The sequence below is a fragment of the Thermoascus crustaceus genome (assembly GCF_041956765.1).
Source record: "Thermoascus crustaceus strain CBS 181.67 unplaced genomic scaffold VTN00scaffold_11, whole genome shotgun sequence".
Classification (NCBI taxonomy): Eukaryota; Fungi; Ascomycota; class Eurotiomycetes; order Eurotiales; family Thermoascaceae; genus Thermoascus; species Thermoascus crustaceus.
Window position 1 is genome coordinate 876,494 of NW_027192537.1, and position 18,914 is coordinate 895,407.

Genomic DNA, 18,914 nt, shown 5'->3' on the forward strand with positions numbered 1-18,914 from the left:
CTAGGTTGACCGTGGGATGGGATCCCTAGGGGGGTATCATCCCGTCCCATGGAACGCCAAGACTTTATGGGATGGGATTCCCATGCCATTCCCATCGGGATTATCCCATTCCGGCGGTCAGCCTATATATATCCTCTTTATCTTTACAGTTTTAAGTCTTAACAGTTCCGCTGCAGATGTAGTGTATATTGTATAGTTCTATTTTTATTGTCTTCTACTTCTTCTTCTTCTTCTCTCTCATCGCAGCCTCTCCATTTTTGTTTCTCTTTGCAGTTTATATTTGATCTAAGATGCAGTGAAGCACTCACTTCGCCAAGTACTGTTTACTTTCTTTGTGTGCACTCTGCCTGCTGCGCTGTGTATTGTGTATTGTGTAGCTATCACTGACAGAATTAGATGGGTAGATAGATAGATAGATAGAATCGAGGTTAGATATTACTTGCTGTTTGTCTCTCTGTTCTGTCTGTCTGGTGTAGAGAGATACAAAATAAAAGGAAGAATAAGTTAGACTAGGTACTAGATTTCTTCTAGTAAGAACAGCAACGGCAACAGCAGCAACAGCAGCTTCTCTTCCCTTCCATGAAAGGAATCGGTGTTCCCACTCTGGAGTTACTTCCCGAAAATTAAATACTGTCTATCTAGGCATGTAACCATTGGCCTGGAAAATGTTTCCTGGTGTGGCAAAAAAAAAGCTTTGTTTCACGGGTGCTAGGTAGTTATCCATACGGGGGAGCTATCCGGAATCGGCAAATAAATGACGATGATGATGTAAGTAGTCACACATCCCCTGGTATTTACAACTCTCTCTCCAACACCTATCTATCACTAGCTAAGTGACCGAAAAACAATTGCGGCGTTTTGTTGTTTAATTACATTGGAGCTGGTAAAAACCACAATATAACCAAACACACAAATATTTGCCACGGGTGGTATCGAAGAAAAATCAAAATGGAAAAAAAGAGCTCGATATAAGAAGGGTATTAAACACACGCACACACATTAGGGGGGCGGAGATTTGTTCGATCGATTGATCGGGGGCAAATATTAGGGGGGGGGGGGGGGGGTAAAATAATGATTAGTGATTAGGGTAGTAAGGCCGGATTACGGTTATAAGGGGGTCAGTTGTTTGGGTTGTGAGAGAAAAGGAAGGGCCATCGAGCCGGACCGTGCGGTACGATGATCTTTTCTCTTTGCAATTGAACCAGCCAATGATGGACAACAAGTCATGCAATGAGATGTTGTCCTGAGATGGTCCCGCCTCTCCGCAATTTTTGTTTTTCGTTTCTTCGTTGACTTGACCGAAGAGGAGCGAGCCTTATCCGACCGCCTTGCTCCCTGTTTTGTTTTTTTTTTTTTGTGTGTGTTTTTCGTCGTTGTCGTTGTCTGGTGCGTTCCGTTTCGTTTCGACCGTACCGCGTTAAAACATGCCGTTTGTATACGTATCGCGTGAAAACCGTTAAGCCGAGAACCGTGCTGCGCTTTTTTCCCGGACCGTTTTTGACTTGACGTGGCCTCCCGAGAGACGACAAGTGACAGCGAGAAAACACGTAGTTGTCTCCGATATCTAGGCAACCGGCTCAGCTGTCACTGCCGCGGGAGGACGGCCGGTCATCAGGGCTGGAGCCCTTTACGCGGTGGCGGCGCCACCGTTCTTCTCACGAGGGGGGTTGCCCTGGCGGTAGGCCCAGAGCTGGAAGACCTCCAGGATCATACCGAAGAAGGTGAAGATGCTGGATGAGGTTAGCATGTGTTTCACTTGACGCTGGGGATGGAGAGCTTACAAGGCCAGGAAGATGAAGGACTCGCTAGCCTTCTTGCGAGAGCAGCCAAGGCCTGGGGGAGCGTTGCGGCGGCAGTCGTGCCAGTTGTAGTCCTGGGCGGCGAAGATGAAGGCAGTCAACCAGCTGGAGTGCGTTAGCATGAGATGTATTCATCATTCATGGTGTGGGATGCAACATACAGGTAGGAGAAGATGACGTCAATAGCCAGGACGAACTTGCTCAGGACGGAGGGCATGAACGGGGAGAGGAAGGCCGGCAGGAAGAACGCAACAGACATGGTGGCCTGTGAAGTCAGTAGCAGCCTCCCGATGTCGGGTGTCTTCAAGGACGTACGATGACTTCCTGGTAGATGATGTGCTGACCGCGCGGACCCCTGTTGATGAAGTAGGAGACCAGACCCATGACAATGACCGCAGAGGACCATTGCATGAAGCGGGTGATCAGCAGAAGGGGGCGCGTAACAGACGTGGAGATCGCCATTGTGGTGGTTCACTTCGTCGAAGCTCTATAGAAGTATAATCCTTGGCGCGGCGGAAGGCGAGAGAGCGGACAGGCGATCAATCAGGCTGCTCTTCAGCTCTTCTTAAGAAGAAGAAGAAGAATCGACAGGAGCTATCCGGACTTCTGATGGTGTCGCAATGTCGACGAGGAGGAACCGAGCGAACGAGGGAGGCGGGGGGGGCTGAAGGGGAGCAACAGACCAGACTTTATATCCATGCGGGCGGCCAGCGACCCGACGCGACTAGGGCTGGTGTATCACATCAACATCACAGACGAGGACGCTCCGACACATCCGGGAACCCGGTTCTTTTCGTCAGAGAAAGCCGGCCGTGGCGGGCCCATCTGAGAAATGGGAGAACCAGACCCTCTCCACCGGCACGGCCGTCAGAAGCGCCTGGAAAGGACGGGCTGCCACTGGACTTCCCCAGATGCGTCATTATGCATTCATCCACTGCTTAAGAGAGTATGACACATTGAACCCGTCCGTGCTGTATAACCAGACGCTACTGGACAGCATGGAATGATGCTGTTCGAAACTCTAGTTGCGCGTGTCATCATGGAAGCGGCGCGAAGACTGACCGGAGGGACATGCCGTTCTCAGCATCCACCGAACCATGTCGACGGCCACAAAGGAGGGAAAGAAAAGAGGCCAGGAGGGGCAAGCTGTGTCCCACCCTATCCGTTCTTACAAATCCCATCGGACCAGAACCCGAGTGAAGCAACAGCCCAAGCGATCAGCAGAGCAGAGCAAAAGAAAAGGAGCTTTGCTACAGGAAAAAGCGTCAACGTTGCGTGACCCGGGCAGGCCCGCTGCCGGCCAATGGCGCTGCTGTTCGGCATCCCACGGAAACGAGCATCATCGTGCTGTCTCGACACGGCTTCATTGGGTTCTTTGTTTCTCTCCAGATGCATGTCTGCCTATAGTCTGTAGATTAATTCCTATAACTCCTGCTGTAGAGGGCAATAATCCAGAGCCACATGCGACATAAACACTACATAAAGGACTATCTACTTCTTCCGCCCCCCGCTTGCCAGCTCAATAATGGGCTCTCCCTCGCAGAGCTTTAGAGCTGAGGTTGATTAGAATGCTTAGCACCGGAAGCCACCTCCCCGCCTCCCCCACCGCCCAAGCACTTTTGAGAAGTATATCAGAGCGACGCGCTCCTCGCGTGGTCACGCGGAGGCTGGTCGAGCGCAGCGGTCAAGCGGGCAGAAAAGTCTCGAACAAGAAAATTTCTTAAGGGGGGGAAAAAAAATTTTTTTTTCTTCGATCCGGATCTCACGTTCAACAGCAGCGGTTGACGGCGTACAGACTCGAACCCCGCTCGAGCAGAGAGGGCAGGAGAAATCTCCGAAGCCCCAAGGCCGACCAGGGTTGGGCAAAGACCAGCAGGCAGATCGCCGCGACACTAAGGCCGCTAAGGTCATGCCATGCAGTGTACCCTTGTTGCTTCCTTGCTCCCTGGTCCTTGCACGGGATGTCGATGGATCCTGAACAAAGAAATAAAAAAAAATCTTGACGGGATGACCAGGTGAAATTCTCAGAAGAGAAGAAGGCAGCTCGGGCTTCCTTCGGAGTCTCTCTTTCATGTTAGCTAAGGCTTCACAGACGTTGTCTTTGGCTTTTGGCGCCGCTTGGCGAGCCGCCGCTTTCCGGCCCCGGCGCGCTGCCTGGCTGGGCTTAGCAGGATGATCCTCGACGGAGAGTTAGTTAGGTACTATGTGAGATGGCTGCCCTCCTCTTCTCTCCTCTGCCAGATGCATCATGTTGTATCCCGTGTCTGCAGCTGCAAAGTCATCTCTGCCGAGGGTCTGTTCTCAGCCGATCTAGACACTTCGACAAGATGCTCCTTCTGTGAAGCTGCACGGCCAAGGAAGCCGTTGACAGGTGATTAGTCATGCCAGCGTTGCTTGGCGCTTCACAGCTTGGGACGCTCCCGCCGGAGGATCCTCTTGCAAGCCCTCACCCTGTCCAGAGTCCGCTGGTCTGGCCGTCGCTCGGCTAAGGCGGATCGCCGTCGTCTACCCACTGGCCCAACTTTATTCGAACAGTAGTCTTTGCTGTTCTCGTGACGGGCGGACTCCTCCTTGGGACAGAGAATCTCCATGATACGGAGCACACCGGCTCCACTTCCGGTCTCACCGTTTGATGAAGCCCAGCAGCTACCCTGGCAGCAAGCCGGCTAGCCAGACCCGGTCGGTCATCGAGACCACGGGCAGGAGATGTCCAGCCTTATGGCTGGTGGTTCCGGTCGGAAAAAGATTTCCACGGTACCTGTCATTGGGATCTTCGTCGCTGTGCCAACACCGCCGTCCCTGATAGGTTGCAGCGGTCGGTCCATCGACACTGCTTTGCGCTCGTGCTACCTCAAGTCGGGAACGTTGCATCTTCGACGGCTAGCGATCGGCTGATCTACAAGAGCGGCCAGCAGACCTACTCCTTGGGTACTCACATACATGAGCTATGGTCCTTCTCCTCTCGGTAGCTCTCGACGGCACAGTCGCAGTCTCTCCTTCTCGCCTCGCTTTGTTTTACTCCTTGTTTCACTCCAGCTCTGCCAGGGGTAGGTGGCAGAATGACTGACAAGAAACATTCGATTCACAGCTCGCCCGTCCCTTACATAAAGCAGCAATAACCGCTGCTCGAGCGTTGACTTTTCATGTGCGGACGTTGAACGAATATTGATTTTTGATTTTTGTGTCCAATGCGTTGTGCATGAATCCCACTATAGCTGCAGCTGCGCTATGAGAAGATAATGCTAGCCATGGTACCCTGCCTGACCTTGGCCCGTTGTCGCTTCTAACACACAGCACCTGCAGATCGTACGATTCCCCCGCAACAGCAAGGATAGGACGACACCGGTTTCCACATACGGAGTAGGTACAGACTCGATCTCGTCGCCAGAGTTGCCCTCTTAGGCAGACAAAGTCTCTTCGTTTATGCAGGCAGCCCGGATATTTCTTCCGGTCCATACGTGGCATATGACAGTCAGGCATGGATGCAGCGTGCAGACTAGATCTGTATCTAGGGAGGTACAGTCACCTAACCTACGTACCAAGCTACAAGCTACCGAACTACCTACGAGGGAGCGTCTCAGGTCGGCGAGACGCTTTCCGGTCTACCTGCCAAGTCTAGCTGCAGCTGCCGTACGGAGTAGTTTCTCATTTAGGTCACAGGTAGCAAGCAAGTGGCCTAGTAGACAGGCCAGGAATGGCCATGACAACCCCGACTCCGTCTAGGTCCCGACGGTGTACTGTGTCCATGGGTTATCTACTTACACATGCTACTATTCCGCCTTGTTGAAGTGCTAGGATGGCCGACTGAGTGACTAATTAACCTCCGGAGAGAAAGCACTTCCTTACTAAGCATCCAGCTGGAGAAAAGCGAGGGGGGAAATAAAATGAGGGGCATACTCTATTCTATGCACTTGTATGTGCTTACTTAAGCTTGCAATGCACCCTAACTAAATGTAGTTAGTAGCTTAATCAATATGGCACTCGCCTAGCTCCCAACAGAGAAGAGACAGGAGCGGGGAGGGGGAGAGAAGATATCTACTTTGAACTGTAAAACACACCTGACATCTACCCACTCACTCATGACATGGGTGCCTTTTCGCTATGAGCTTCGCGGGGGAAGCAGGCAGCTTGTGCTGCTTAGGTAGGCGCACGTAAGCAAGGGTGGAAGCTTCTATGCAATCGCTCACCGTCAGGTGAGAATCCTACTATCTCGCTGGCGTTCGAAAAGAAAGGATCATTCTTCTGTATTGAAGGTAATAATAGTAATGGTTGAGAAAAGAAACTAGGTAGATATCTAGTCTATTAGTTAAATTAAGATCTATATCATCTAAGTTAGGCCTCTATGCATTATCTCAGCATGGCATCAGCCTAATCAGCCTATATAAGAAAGAGCATCAGGTCTCGCAGCCTGATACTCCAGTCCTAGTCCTACGGAATTTTTTTGTGCTTTTTTTTTGGCTCTGTGGATGGGTGATACCTCTCTAACCTACTACTAATATTGTGTGTGGTATAGCTGCAAGGCATGCTCCCCTAAATCTATGCTTCTAGCTGTAAGGGGTCCTGCTCAGCTGCACAGCATGAACTACGTAGGATAGAATAGAGTATGGTGTTGAAATGGCAGCTTTTCAAGTTTAGCTGTTTATTGTATTCTATCTATTGGATTCTGATGTTGTATGAGATGTTTTTCATTATCTGCTAACTCACCGGGCACAAAGACCCCCTCACTTATTCAGCTGGTTCAGTCGCAGTTCCGGGATCTGGGTCTTTTCTTTTGGGGGGGGAGGGGATCGGATCAAATTGTGGTTGTGGTTATGGGTCATGCATACTATGCGCATGCCTAGTCTGTGCTGCGTGCATGGCATGAACACAATATACTATATCGTGAAAGGAAAAGAATGGGTAGAATAATGCCCATGAGAATTCCAACGCTGTTGAAAAAGAAAAGAAAAGAAGGGGAAAAAAAATTAAATTCGCAATTTTTTTTGTTGTCCATTGCTCTAATGTCTGAGCAGGTTCATCCAGGCCGGTTGTGCCAGGTATATATATATATATCACGCTTCCCGGGAGTCAGCTAGCTTCATGCTCTCTACAATATACAATATCTCAATTCACACGTATCATGTATTCCTGATACTGAGGTCTAATTATGTTGAATTAAATTGAAGAAAGATCACACGGCGATTAAGCAATAAGTATATTTCTAGGAAACTAGACTGACTGGAGTGGACTAGACGAGTCGGACCGCATAACACCGTGAGCAAGCACAACATCAATCGATCGCTCACCAAAACAAGATCAACTAGGAAATAACCAAACGAATGCTCCCGATAGGTACGAAGATACTTAGGTAAAAGGAAAAACAAAACGAATGTTCTATAATCACAACGACGAAAGGAAAAGGAAAAAAAAGAAACGGTTGAACGAATGAAACTGGCCACTTATTTGTTTTAAGAACTATCCTCACCGTGGACTCCCTTTGCTCTGCTCCTGCTCGACTGACTTTCTCCGTCGGATCCCTGCTCATCGCCAACGATGACACCCTCATCGGTCCCCTCCCCGCCGGAAGAGACGTCCCCGTTATCCTTGGACACAGACTCCCACGCCCCGTCCGTCGATGACTGTGACTGGCTCCGGATGTTGGCCAGCACCTTCTTCGCCTCGCTCTCCTCGCCGTTCCACGCGCCGCAGCCGCCGCACCGCCATCGGCCCAGCTCCGCCAGATCCTTGATGCCCGGCGGGGCCTGGCCGTTGACCAGTCTGCAGTTTCGACAGATCAGTGCGACCCGGTTCTTCGGGAGGGTCTCGTCCTCCCCGAGGAGCACGTCGAGGAGGCGGTCGTACCACCGGGGCTGGTCGTCGTACTGCGCGGCGGAGGGGAAGGCATTGGGCGCGAAGCCCGGTTCGCCGACGGAGGAAGGAGGTCGAGGGAACGGGACCTGCTCGGGGTATGGAGGTGGTGCACCGTCGGGTACGCTGCCTGGTGGTGGAGAGCGGACCGGGGTGGAGGGCAATGGTTGCTGCTGCTGCTGCTGTGGTTGTTGTTGCTGAGGCGTCTGAGGCCGTCTTATATTCGCGGTCGGTGGAGGAGCAAGTCCGGTCCTGCCAACAGGCGGTGGTAGTGGTCCGCCAGGACCTGCTGGGACTCTCTGCTCCGGCGGCACTTCTCCGCCCTTAGGAGACGTCCGCTTGGGAGACTCCCCGCCATACTTCTCCAGCAGCTGCTGCGTCGAGTTGTATTTCGTGGCGATCTTCAGCTTCTCGATGGTTGCGTCGCGCTGGGCGTGCAGGTCTTCGAGGTGGTGCTGTGTCCGCGAGATGCGGTAGTCGAAGAACTTGGCCGCTCCGAGGCGGACGCCGTAGATGCTGCCAAAAAATCAGTACTTTCCTGGCTATATGGTTGAAGATGCAGCTTATCGACGCACACTACAGGCCCTCCCAGGACGGCAGCATATTCAATGACGCCCCAGTTCTGCCATCCCAGGACCAGGGCAAGGATGATGGAGTAGAGGAGGTATGCGAAGGTGGTGTAGAGGGTCCAGAGCGCCTTGAAGCGGCGGGAGCGCTGTCGGTGGGCGTCGAGACGGTTGGCCGTCTTCGCGATCCGGGTCGAGAGGCTGGACAGCGCCTTTTCAAAGGACGCAGGGGAGTTGTCCTCGCCCTAGGTAGCATTCTGTATCAGCACAGGTCCGGAGCTTGGGGAGCTCGCTTGAATGCCTGACGCAGCGGAGAAACGGAGACTCACCTTCCAGGGCCAAAAGGACACCATGATGCCGGCGCGAGAGCCTCTCTACCGCAGGCGCATGGCGAGAGCAACAGAAGAGGTGCTCACTCTGGACGAGGATGTCCTTGTGCGTTGTTTGTGTGAGTCTGAAGAGCGTCGAGCATCGAAGCTGTTTAGGCTGCGGAAGCACGGGCCAGTGACGACACCGCCCGGTCTCGGCCTGACGTCCGTCTTTCCATACGAATATCTTCATCTTCGACGGTTATGACAGCTTCACATCTACCGTGGTTTCAGATGATGCTCGGATATTCTACTTCTACGCGCCTAAGTGTGGTTGTTGTTGCCCTCTCGAAGATGGGGATAAAGCACAGAAACTATTTAAATTTTCAACCCTTATCCATCCCTTGCCTCTTGAGTAGCATGGATGAAACGTTCTCGTTCAATTGCTTGAATTCTCTCCCAATTCAATGAAATACTCAGTGGATTATCAGTGCCTGCTAGGTACCTGCTAACTGCCTGCTAGTTTGGGAGGTACAATAACCTGCACGCCGGCATGGACCCGACTGCCACGTTGAAAGCTCTGTACAGGTACGCAGACCGCTACTACGTAGGACAAATGGGCTGCCATGAAGATAGAACATCTTATCAGATGGCTGATCACTGCCGGACTCGACGACAATATGGACTTCCACTGTGGAGAGAATAAAGTTGTGACGGCGTTGCCCGTCAATACCCGTCGCCATAACAGATAAGCGCCGTCGAAGTGCTTGACGCGCGCCACAACATCACAATCCCTGCAGGTTTCCAGCTTAGGAGCTCTCTGGACTCTCTGTCTCCCCTCATCTCTGGAGACAGCTGACATTGTGCGTCAGTGCTCCTTGTGAGAACCCCAGGGTCTGGGTCCTTCCACACAGGTGCACGATAAGATTTATCGCAACTCTTGCAAAAAAAAAAAAACGGATATTTATTACGCATCTTGACAATCACACCTACCTAATCTTCTTGGATGTTTCTTTGAAACAGCACTCTGTTAAAAGCTGATAATATTCACAATAATCCCATCATTAATTTTGGATTTACTATTACACAGGCTCTGAAAGTACCGTGACGGCTCGTCTGCGATGCTTCTTCAGCTCAGGGTTCCCTTCCATTCTTGTTAACATCGGTCCAAAGCCGCGCTCCCCCGGGATGAAATGCAGCATTTGATGCCGAGGTTGGTCATTCTTGTCGTGACTGGCATTCACTAGCCATGTCACTCCCGATTTCGAGATGTGTCGGAAACGTTGCGACCGATAGCCAGGACGATCCGCGATGTGGTGGGGTTGCCATTGGGCCCGTTTCTATTTTTGCATGCACACAGGGCACCCTGATAAAGATCGAGATATCCGGCCGGATGACAAATGGCATCAGCTACTTACAGCTCTGAGATCTGCAGAGCGCAGAAGACGAAGGTCCGCAGACGCCTGGGTGAACGCTTTTGCGATGGCCTCAGTACAGAGTAGAGGATGTCGACTCCGGCAAGAGACTGTACCTAAACAGATCAGCGGCAAGGCTACGTGCATATGCATTGCATAAATTTAGAAGCTAATGAATCTTTTCCAGCTAACACCTAGCACCTACGACCATAGGGTGTGGAAAACAGGGCTTCCCGTCCGCTCAGCCGTACTTAAGCCACACGCCGGGCGGTTAGTAGTTGGGTGGGTGACCACCAGCGAATCCCGTCTGTTGTAGGTTTTTTGGGTCTTGCATCTTTTTTTAATTTTTTTTGAGTTTTCCTGTCCTATGGGGGATAGGATAAGTACGGATTATTTTTTATCTTTTTTCCCCTAGATATTTTGTGTTCCTTTTTTGAGGGAGCTTATTTATGAAAGGCAGGCATACAAGTTGTAGGTGAGCACAGGTGAGCAAAGTGATGTCTTGCAGAAATGGGGGATGAGCAGAGTAAGTTTTTAGGTACCTAAGTGATGAGCGAGTTTTGCTATTATACATTTATATAATTCGGCAGAGGGAAATAAATACCTCTGCAGCACTTCCAATCCAGCTAGATGATGATCCTGAGTCTCCAATTTTCCCCTGATAAATGGCTCTCATTACAATGCTCTAGCGACAGACAGTTTCATACCGCTGTGCCGGGACTCCTCCGCTTCTGGAAAAACAGCGGCACCTCATCCCGCATGGTCAACGTGAGGAACGCCGAACTCTCCCGCAACGCCCGTTCCGCCCTCCGGCGCGTGTCGTCCTCGGTCTTACACTCGCAGGTCCTGGCCAATCCGACGCGGTACTCGCGGAAGATGACAGCAAGGGCGGCTATGAATTCGACCTGCGCGAGCTTCTTGCCCATACAGGCCCGGAAGCCGTCACTGAACGGGATGAACGCGCCCCGGACGGGCCTGTGGATGCTGGCATACTCCAACCCGGGACCCGAGAGGCCTTCCGCTCCGTCATCGCGCTTGTCCCATCGTCTGGACGACAAGAGAGAGGTGATATGACATACTTACCATGACACACAGCGGGGTCACCAATTTGGGGAAGACTCTAGTATAGTCCCACTCTGCGGGGTCCAGAGGCTCGTCACGCGCCGCTTCTAGAATCCCTTCGTATAGCTCGTCCTGGGCATCCTGGCGGAGGGCGAATCGGAGAGTGGTCGCCGTGGTCTCGTGTCCGGCGAGCGTGAAGATGTACAGATTCCCGAGGATCTCGGACTCGGAGAGTCCAGGGTCGTCACAGGTGGAATCGGTGCCTACATTTCCCTTTTTCTTTTCCCGTTCCACTAGTCCCTCGAGCAGGTTGTGAGCGTGGGTTTCGTTGTTGACTCCGGCCGCGGAGATCAACGCGTGGAGATAGTTTCCGAGATCGTCGTATGCATCAAAGTCGGTCTTGAAGAACGGCAGCATGGCCCGTGGGATCCATTTCGGAAGGATGCCATTGGCCACGAAGACGGAGGCCAGATTGCGATTCATGTACTCCATGACAGAGCGGAACGTGAAATGGTAACCTGGCGGGGGTGTGATGGCGTCCTTGAACAGCCCTTGGGCATCTTCGGTCGTGGCCTCGGGCGCGGGCTTGAAGGGCAGTTTCACCCCGAATCCGTGAGGGTGAACTTCAAGATGTCCTCCCGCGCGTCTGTCAATACGAACTCGGGTTGCGAAGAAGAACTACGACAGTGTTGGTCCACCCAGTGTTCCATCATCTCCGTCACCTGCCGGATCGTCTCCTGCCAGACCAGGGCATTGTTCTTCTCGTTGAACGTCGTCGCTGTATAGCGGCGATGGTGGGACCATTGAGAGTCCTCACACTATGGCCTTGTCAACCGTAGAGCTTTTATATATATCGTATTGGACGGCTTACCGTGATGACGCTGGGGCCATACATTGAAACAGCCTCTTCAATAATGCAGCTCTTTATTAGCCCTAGAGGCAAAAATGGGCGGGTTAAATCGCAGCCACCTACCATACTGTTTGACCGGCTTTGAGAAGCTGCGCCGATCCATGCAGACCTGCGAGGCCACCGACGCGTCGGAGACATTGCAGGTCAATGTGGCCGGAGTAGCGAGCATGTAGACTCCGCCATACTTTTTATGGAGCCGGTCCTTTACCGCCCAGCGATGTTTGAAGGCGCTGCCGTTGATGTAATCGGCCAGTCCATGCGGAAGCCATGTGTTCACCACGTACGGAACGAAGCGGGTTTCGAACAGGCTCAGGTAGGCGATGCTGTGCTCCGAGATGGGCAACAAGACGTACGGCAAGCCGGTTTCCCGGGCGAGGCTTATGTGCCGGAGGAAACAGAGGGCAAGGCGGACGATGTACACGAGCAGCAGAGCAAAGATGGTGGACCAGAACATGATTCTCTGGATGGATGGATGTAGTTGATTGGAATGGAGAGATGCAGCGGGCAAGGTGGGTGAGGCTGGTAGCATGGTTGCAAGCGGCATGCAGTTGATTGGATGGTGTTTTCAAGCCCAATCGTCCGGAAGATGATGAACACCTCTCTTGCTCTGCACCTTCAGAGTTGGACGTCTATTTAACGGTCCAAGTGCTTCTGTCTGCTATGGTATCACTACTCTTGATGGTCAGGTTGGGCTATTGGTGCAGTAGCCTCTTACGGCTGTGATGCTGATGGCGAGCCGATGTACAAAGTTCAGGCTGGCGCAACTGTTGCACGATCTCAAGCATTACCCATTGCTCACACACTCACCCAGACTCACCAGGATGGCATGTTGTTGAGATTGATGTTGCTGGCTATGGCCGTTGTTAACTGGGATTTCGACGAGGTAAACCCGCATTTCTCATCTCATATAAATCTGTGGCTGATCGGCTTTCCGCATACACTTTGTGCTGCCTGCCCGCCCCATCAAAACCCATCTAAACAAAAGGGGCAGAAACTCTGAAAGTGAATTGAACTCCTGCAGGTATCCCTGCCCTATTTTATACTTATCCCGCCAGTACCTACCGCATCGGCTGTTAACAACCCGAGTCCTCATCGGATATCGACCGTCCATCGGCATCTCCATAGCCGAGATCCGGCAACTCACCGCCATGCCTTCACTTCCCCAGACTTCACCCTGGCGTGGGTCTCAACAGTCTAAGAGCTCCCGGAGACTCAGAAGGGCAATCATGACGGAGATAACGGCAATCGGGAGGCGGAGATTATGCGTATTGAAGGTAAAGGTAAAGCTGAAGTCAGGGGTTTACGGGCCGATAGGATGGGTCGTGCCGGTACCCGAAAGACTCGTGCTTTTCGAGCTCACGCTCCGATGAAGATGGGGTAGGCACATTGTCTGATGCGGTAATGAAGGCTGCAGTGCGGAAAGCTGCATCTTGGTTGAGGATATCTGTCTACTGCTTTTGTCCATTGAGTCTTGGATTGGCATGGAGCGTTGAGGTAGACTTCCGTTCTCGCGCGACTCTGACTTCAGGGGAGGGCATCTGAGACGATAAACTCTGCTTTGTCCACATACACAGCAGGCTGTTCAACAAACGTTCCTCTTGCTTTACAAATATGTCCGCTGGAAAATCATTCGACGTGGCCATTGTCGGAGGAGGGATCGGTAAGTACGAAGTACATAGATCACGTCCACCTTTCATCTACTCAATCTAACCATCTTGCAAACCAGGCGGCCTCTGTCTCGCCGTCGGCCTCCTCCGCCACGGCGTCCCAGTAACCATCTATGAAGCAGCCCCAGCATTCGCAGAGATCGGAGCCGGCGTCGCCTTCGGCCCCAATGCGACCAAAGCCATGTCGCTGATAGGTCCCGACCTGCGCGCCGCATTCGACGCGTGCGCAACCAACAACTGGAGCGAGGAGAAGAAAGACGTATGGTTCGATTTCCGGCTGGGACAAGTAATCGATGGGAGGGAGAGCGGGGAGGAGGTCATCTCGTTGAACATCCCCAAGGGCCACGGCTCGGTGCATCGCGCTCATTTCCTGGATCAGATCGTCAAGCTGGTCCCGTCGACAATCGCGCACTTCGGGAAAAGGCTCGTGAGCTACGACGACACCGACGATGGTGTAGTGCTGAAATTCGACGATGGCACCACCGCCCGGCATACCGCTCTGGTCGGCTGCGACGGGATCAAGAGCCAGACGCGCAAAGTCATGCTCGGAGAAGGGAATGTGGCCTCACAGCCAACGTTCTCTGGGAAGTACGCATATCGCGGACTGATCCCGATGGAGAAAGCGTGCGCCACCGTCGGGGACCAGCTGGCGCGGAACAGCCAGATGTACATGGGACGGCATGGGCACGTTTTGACCTTCCCTGTTGACCAGGGGAGGTTGATGAATGGTAGGTTCCCCGTCAACACACACTGTTACGTCAACCAAAATCCTATATAGTTAAATCAGATAGCTGACAGCATCCACACAACAGTGGTAGCATTCCGCACCAACCCCTCCACCCACTGGCCCTCCGACCTCGCATGGGTAAAACCTGTCCCAAAGGAAACCATGCTCACGGACTTCTCCACCTGGAACCCCACCGTAAAATCCATCCTCTCCCTAATGACCAAGACCGAGATCTGGGCGCTCTTCGACCACCCCCCAGCCTCAACCTACACGCAAGGCCAGGTCTGTCTCCTCGGCGATGCCGCGCACGCAACGACCCCGCACCAGGGCGCGGGGGCCGGGATGGCGGTCGAGGACGCATTAGTCCTGAGCACCCTGCTTGGGATGGCACAGACACGGCATGACGTGAGACTCGCGTTCAGCGTGTACGACGAGGTCAGACGGCCAAGGACGCAGAGGCTCGTAAGTACCAGTCGACAGGCGGGGCGGCTGTATGATATGGAGTTGGAAGGGGTGGGGGATTCGGTGGATGAGATTAGAGAGAATGTTTCGAGAAGGATGGAGTGGATCTGGGGGTTGGATGTGGAGGGGCATGTGAGGATGGCGGGGGAGGCGTTTGTGGCGAGGAAGGAGCGGATGGTGAGTAGGATATAATGTGATGTATTGTAGGATCTTACGCTAATTGTTAAATTATTATTTTTCTTTATTTCTGGGCATTGAAAGATGTCAGTTAATTTGGTTCAGATTATAGATATTATAGATGGTAATATAGCAGATATACAGCTTAACCAATCTTCTAAAATATTATTAGAAGATCCCGATACTATCTTCTTAGCAGAGGCTCTATCTAAACCTTTCCTATAATCTTTCTCCCTCGATCTCTATTTGAGGTGTGCATATGGAGGTACCAGAAATGGGCTAACCTCTACACTAAGCTTCACAGAGATGCTACAAAGCAACTAACCTTGAAAGACTCGCCGACTCTCAATGTAGATTAGTAGCAAATTGATTGTATCGTACATACATAGATCATCGGCAACTTGCTTGTTTCATTTCATTTACTGCATATTGTCCCAAGACACCTTTCCGCTACGTTTTTTTTTGCTTTGCTACCTAAATATCTGGTTTTGTTGTAAGCATTGCCAGACTATTGCCAGCAGAGAAGAAGAAAGAAAAAAATGACATCCTCAGAACCCGCAACACCCTCACGCAAGAGGAAGCAAACGTCTGACAAATGCTGCCAGATGGTGACGGACGTCGAAGAGAACGCGGACTTGGATACTCTGAAGGAGACGATTCAAAGGATGAAGGCACTCATCAGCGAGCTAAAGGAAGAGATACCGTCTAAGAAACCCAAGGTCGATTCCACCCCAGCTTCGACGATCAAGGATATCAACAAGGTGGTTTTGATGTTCGGTCTGGACTACCACCAGGATGAGAACTATATATGGGATGTTCCGGCGGTATTTCCTGTCTCGCTCTCCCCGGAAGCCGGTAATGTTCCCCTGATAGGTATCTAATTTTAAAAGGCTTATGATTATTAACTTTTTTCTTTTTTTCTTTTTCTCGGAGACTATACTGCGTAAAATGCGCTGCTCCAAATTCTGGAAGCGCGAGTCGGCAGAGGCCCTGTCCCGGACGTTAATCGATCTCGTCCTCTTCGACCGCCTGGAAGCCCATCAGGAGGAACTCGCCGCCAGGAACCTGCTGATCCGTGGAGAATGTCGGATCGAGGCACACACCGCCACCAAACGGGAGGAGATCGTGACCGGCGATGCGGATTGGGTTCTCGGATATGACCCTGCGACCCCGACCGGCCCGAAAGACGACTCTGAGAGCTGCTCCGTCGTCATATTACGTTTGAAGCGCGGCTGGCGCAGGCCGCCGCTTACATGGTCGGCGTCCAGCAGCGACGGATGGGGCTGTCGTCTCCGAAGAGGGTCGTCGATACCGTCGACGGGATGGTGTCGGACGGCATCAACTGGCAATTTCTGTGGCTTGAGGAGAGGAGTCTGCGTATCTCCGACAGGATATTGACCCTCACGGAACGAGGCCGCAGCTCCATCAATTGGTTTGTCGATACCGTCATCAGGGCCGCGATTGCATCCAGTCCACACACCAGCCCTGCTAACCGCTTCCCGGCTACCCAGGAACGGTAGCCGGGATGTAGAAACGGCGATTTGTGGAAGCATTCCTCTGAAGTTGGAGAAATCGCCGACAACACCAGACAAAGCCTGTCTGGTTGATGACGGTGATGATGATCATGATGTGGGGAGCCTTGATGAAGTTGAAGAGTTTGAGATTGTGCGCCCAGGGCCTTCACTTGTGAAGGTACTTGATGGGCAACTCTTCTTCTCATTAAGGATTTCCCCTAACTGACTCTCTGTTAGTTGCCAATTCGCCCGAAATCTCCGACATCCTCTGGTCCCCTCCACTCCAACTCCGTCCAGACCAGCATCAGCATGACGTTGGTAACCTGTATGGACTCCTGAGGAGGCAAACAGAGTCAATGACTGTAAGAGTAGTAGATAGATGTACATGCCTGTACGGAATTCCCGGTTCTGTGTATGATTCTATTGAATATGGTAGCAATTATTATTCATACAGCACAGTCCAGGAAGGATTGAACAGCTTTCATAATGTAAAATAAACAAGTCCCAGGACTGGGTTTTGTTCGCTTAGGTTTGGATTGGATTGGAGCAAATCCAACGGAATAAATCTAAATCGTAGTTGGCGTGCAGAGCCATCGGCCACATGGTCGAGCACATCGTCCAAAAACCTCCTCACGGAACGCCAAGCCTGGAAAACGAATTGCATTGCCATCGGCTTCCATTTCTTGGACTGTTCCATGAACGGTTCACCGATCAGGAGTGGAATGTAAGTCCCTGGGAGTTCACAGCCCCTGCTTTGGCTCAGTAGGACCTTCATCTCTTCGATCAACACCTGTCTGGTCTTCTTCTGGGGTTTTCCGTCGGATGGAAATGGATTCCACTCCACTTCGCCAACTATCTCGTAGGTATGGCCCAAACTATGCATGTCTTCAGCGAATTCGCGCTCCAAATCCCGTAACTTAGCGCGGAGCCGCCGACCAAAGGTGTCGTCTTCGATTTTGAAAAAGGGGTCCTGGTAGTCGCCCGCTGTCCCAGTTCTCACAAATGACTGAAAGTGTTCCGCAAGACTGGTGAGATAGGTCCGTCGACTGGAGCTGGAGTCCCGGGCGGGACCAAGACGTGACAATGTTGCCTTGCAATCATCCAGTTGGTGTTCGATTTCCCCGACTAGCTCCGGGAGCTCAGCACTGATCTGCTGCAGCAAGATATCGCTCAGTCGAACGCGCAGCGCCGAAACACTGACATTCTTCTGAGGAAGATGTTTCCATGGGGCAGCTGAGAAGAATTCCCTCTCCACTTCATCCCTGTTGGAATTCGGGTCTTTCTTCTGGTTGTAGTCGGCATTGCGGAGGACGTGCCAACCAAGCTTGAAGTACGTCTCCTGGTTGCTTGCAAGAGAGAAGAATGTCGATTCATTCGGGGAGCCCTTGAGGAGGGCATCTGGCTTCGTGATAATGCCCATGGTCCTAGAGCCATCAGGGTCGGCCGCCTTTGCAAACTCCAGCACAATCTGGTTGGACGTGTCATTACTCGCAGTAACGATCGCCAAGACAATGCTACGAGGCTTCCTTATGTACGACTTGACAAGTTCTTTGGGGATCTTCACGTCGTCTTCGGTCTGTTCCTTGTTTGGGTGGTGGATCAATCCAGGAAGGTCCACAAGGGTGAGATGCGGCAGCTTCGGGCCCGAGATCTCCAGCTGTAAGACGTCTCGAGAGAAGGTGCTATTTCCAGTCAGGCTTATCACTACCTTGGCCTCCGAGATGAGCGCAGGAATCTCTCCATGCGTGAGTGACGACTTTCAAAACTCGCGAACTTGCTCTTTGTGCTCAGGCGAAGCGTCTGCCGCAGGAATTACTTTCACAGAGGCTGTCTGCTCTGGAGCTCGACGCAAGATCACCTCTGTGGCGAAACGTGTACAGAGGCCATCGTTGACTGGGAAGGGGACTCCAGAGATAGCCTCAAGCACTGAGCTCTTTCCGGAGCTCTGGTCACCACACACGATGAGCTGGGGCAGGGAGATGTAGCGACTAACCCCGCGGTTGCGCAGCTTGTCGACAATGTCGAGCAGTTCAGCCTGGCCCTTGGATTGGAGGGATTCCAGCTGTGCGATGTCAAGGCCCTCCATGGTGGAACTATAGGCTTTCTTCCAGGAAATAGCCAGGAAACAGTGTGTTGACAGGTAGTCTTCGTAATTCCCCCGCTGATTCTGACAAGTATATTTTCGTAAACTGGACTGTCAATGTTTGCGTAACATCGTAAAAAGCAGACTCGCATTTGCGAACGTTATGTCTTCCCTATGATTTCCGACGTTGCTGACCAAGATGGAAAGCCGAGGGCGAACTCAACCCCGACGGATCACGTCCATCAAGCGGGATGATCACGATCCGACCCTTACGGGATGCTTTTACTCGTGCCGTCTCATCGTCCCGGTCAGCCTTCCAGCTGAAGAGGCCCGAAGAGCGATTGTCGCTCGTGCTGACATCCATCTGATCCATGTCT

The 18,914-nt window shown here is 52.1% G+C and overlaps 8 protein-coding genes across 8 annotated transcripts; 3 read left to right on the forward strand and 5 right to left on the reverse strand.

The window, feature by feature from the left end:
• Positions 1 to 1,627: 1,627 nt before the first annotated feature.
• VTN00DRAFT_3015 (uncharacterized protein) lies at positions 1,628 to 2,261 on the reverse strand (the record flags this gene model as incomplete). Its single annotated transcript, XM_069429286.1, has 4 exons — positions 1,628 to 1,730; positions 1,782 to 1,904; positions 1,961 to 2,064; positions 2,115 to 2,261. The coding sequence occupies 4 exons, from the start codon at positions 2,259 to 2,261 to the stop codon at positions 1,628 to 1,630; spliced, it is 477 nt and encodes a 158-aa protein (XP_069283427.1).
• Positions 2,262 to 2,838: 577 nt separating this feature from the next.
• VTN00DRAFT_3016 (uncharacterized protein) lies at positions 2,839 to 3,078 on the forward strand (the record flags this gene model as incomplete). The annotated part of the gene is made up of 1 exon (XM_069429287.1): positions 2,839 to 3,078. One exon carries the CDS (start codon positions 2,839 to 2,841, stop codon positions 3,076 to 3,078), a length of 240 nt encoding a protein of 79 aa, XP_069283428.1.
• Positions 3,079 to 4,201: 1,123 nt separating this feature from the next.
• On the reverse strand, positions 4,202 to 4,670 carry VTN00DRAFT_3017 (uncharacterized protein; the record flags this gene model as incomplete). The annotated part of the gene is made up of 2 exons (XM_069429288.1): positions 4,202 to 4,445; positions 4,558 to 4,670. The coding sequence occupies 2 exons, from the start codon at positions 4,668 to 4,670 to the stop codon at positions 4,202 to 4,204; spliced, it is 357 nt and encodes a 118-aa protein (XP_069283429.1).
• Positions 4,671 to 7,246: 2,576 nt separating this feature from the next.
• On the reverse strand, positions 7,247 to 8,565 carry VTN00DRAFT_3018 (uncharacterized protein; the record flags this gene model as incomplete). The annotated part of the gene is made up of 3 exons (XM_069429289.1): positions 7,247 to 8,162; positions 8,222 to 8,457; positions 8,542 to 8,565. The coding sequence occupies 3 exons, from the start codon at positions 8,563 to 8,565 to the stop codon at positions 7,247 to 7,249; spliced, it is 1,176 nt and encodes a 391-aa protein (XP_069283430.1).
• A 1,207-nt stretch (positions 8,566 to 9,772) lies between these two features.
• VTN00DRAFT_3019 (uncharacterized protein) lies at positions 9,773 to 12,436 on the reverse strand (the record flags this gene model as incomplete). The annotated part of the gene is made up of 7 exons (XM_069429290.1): positions 9,773 to 9,860; positions 9,939 to 10,045; positions 10,643 to 10,982; positions 11,029 to 11,675; positions 11,720 to 11,815; positions 11,869 to 11,903; positions 11,971 to 12,436. 7 exons carry the CDS (start codon positions 12,434 to 12,436, stop codon positions 9,773 to 9,775), a joined length of 1,779 nt encoding a protein of 592 aa, XP_069283431.1.
• Positions 12,437 to 13,518: 1,082 nt separating this feature from the next.
• VTN00DRAFT_3020 (uncharacterized protein) lies at positions 13,519 to 15,821 on the forward strand (the record flags this gene model as incomplete). Its single annotated transcript, XM_069429292.1, has 4 exons — positions 13,519 to 13,567; positions 13,634 to 14,302; positions 14,387 to 14,940; positions 15,546 to 15,821. 4 exons carry the CDS (start codon positions 13,519 to 13,521, stop codon positions 15,819 to 15,821), a joined length of 1,548 nt encoding a protein of 515 aa, XP_069283432.1.
• A 67-nt stretch (positions 15,822 to 15,888) lies between these two features.
• On the forward strand, positions 15,889 to 16,793 carry VTN00DRAFT_3021 (uncharacterized protein; the record flags this gene model as incomplete). Its single annotated transcript, XM_069429293.1, has 4 exons — positions 15,889 to 16,149; positions 16,209 to 16,372; positions 16,452 to 16,632; positions 16,692 to 16,793. 4 exons carry the CDS (start codon positions 15,889 to 15,891, stop codon positions 16,791 to 16,793), a joined length of 708 nt encoding a protein of 235 aa, XP_069283433.1.
• A 142-nt stretch (positions 16,794 to 16,935) lies between these two features.
• On the reverse strand, positions 16,936 to 18,540 carry VTN00DRAFT_3022 (uncharacterized protein; the record flags this gene model as incomplete). The annotated part of the gene is made up of 2 exons (XM_069429294.1): positions 16,936 to 18,210; positions 18,271 to 18,540. The coding sequence occupies 2 exons, from the start codon at positions 18,538 to 18,540 to the stop codon at positions 16,936 to 16,938; spliced, it is 1,545 nt and encodes a 514-aa protein (XP_069283434.1).
• Between the last annotated feature and the right edge of the window lie 374 nt (positions 18,541 to 18,914).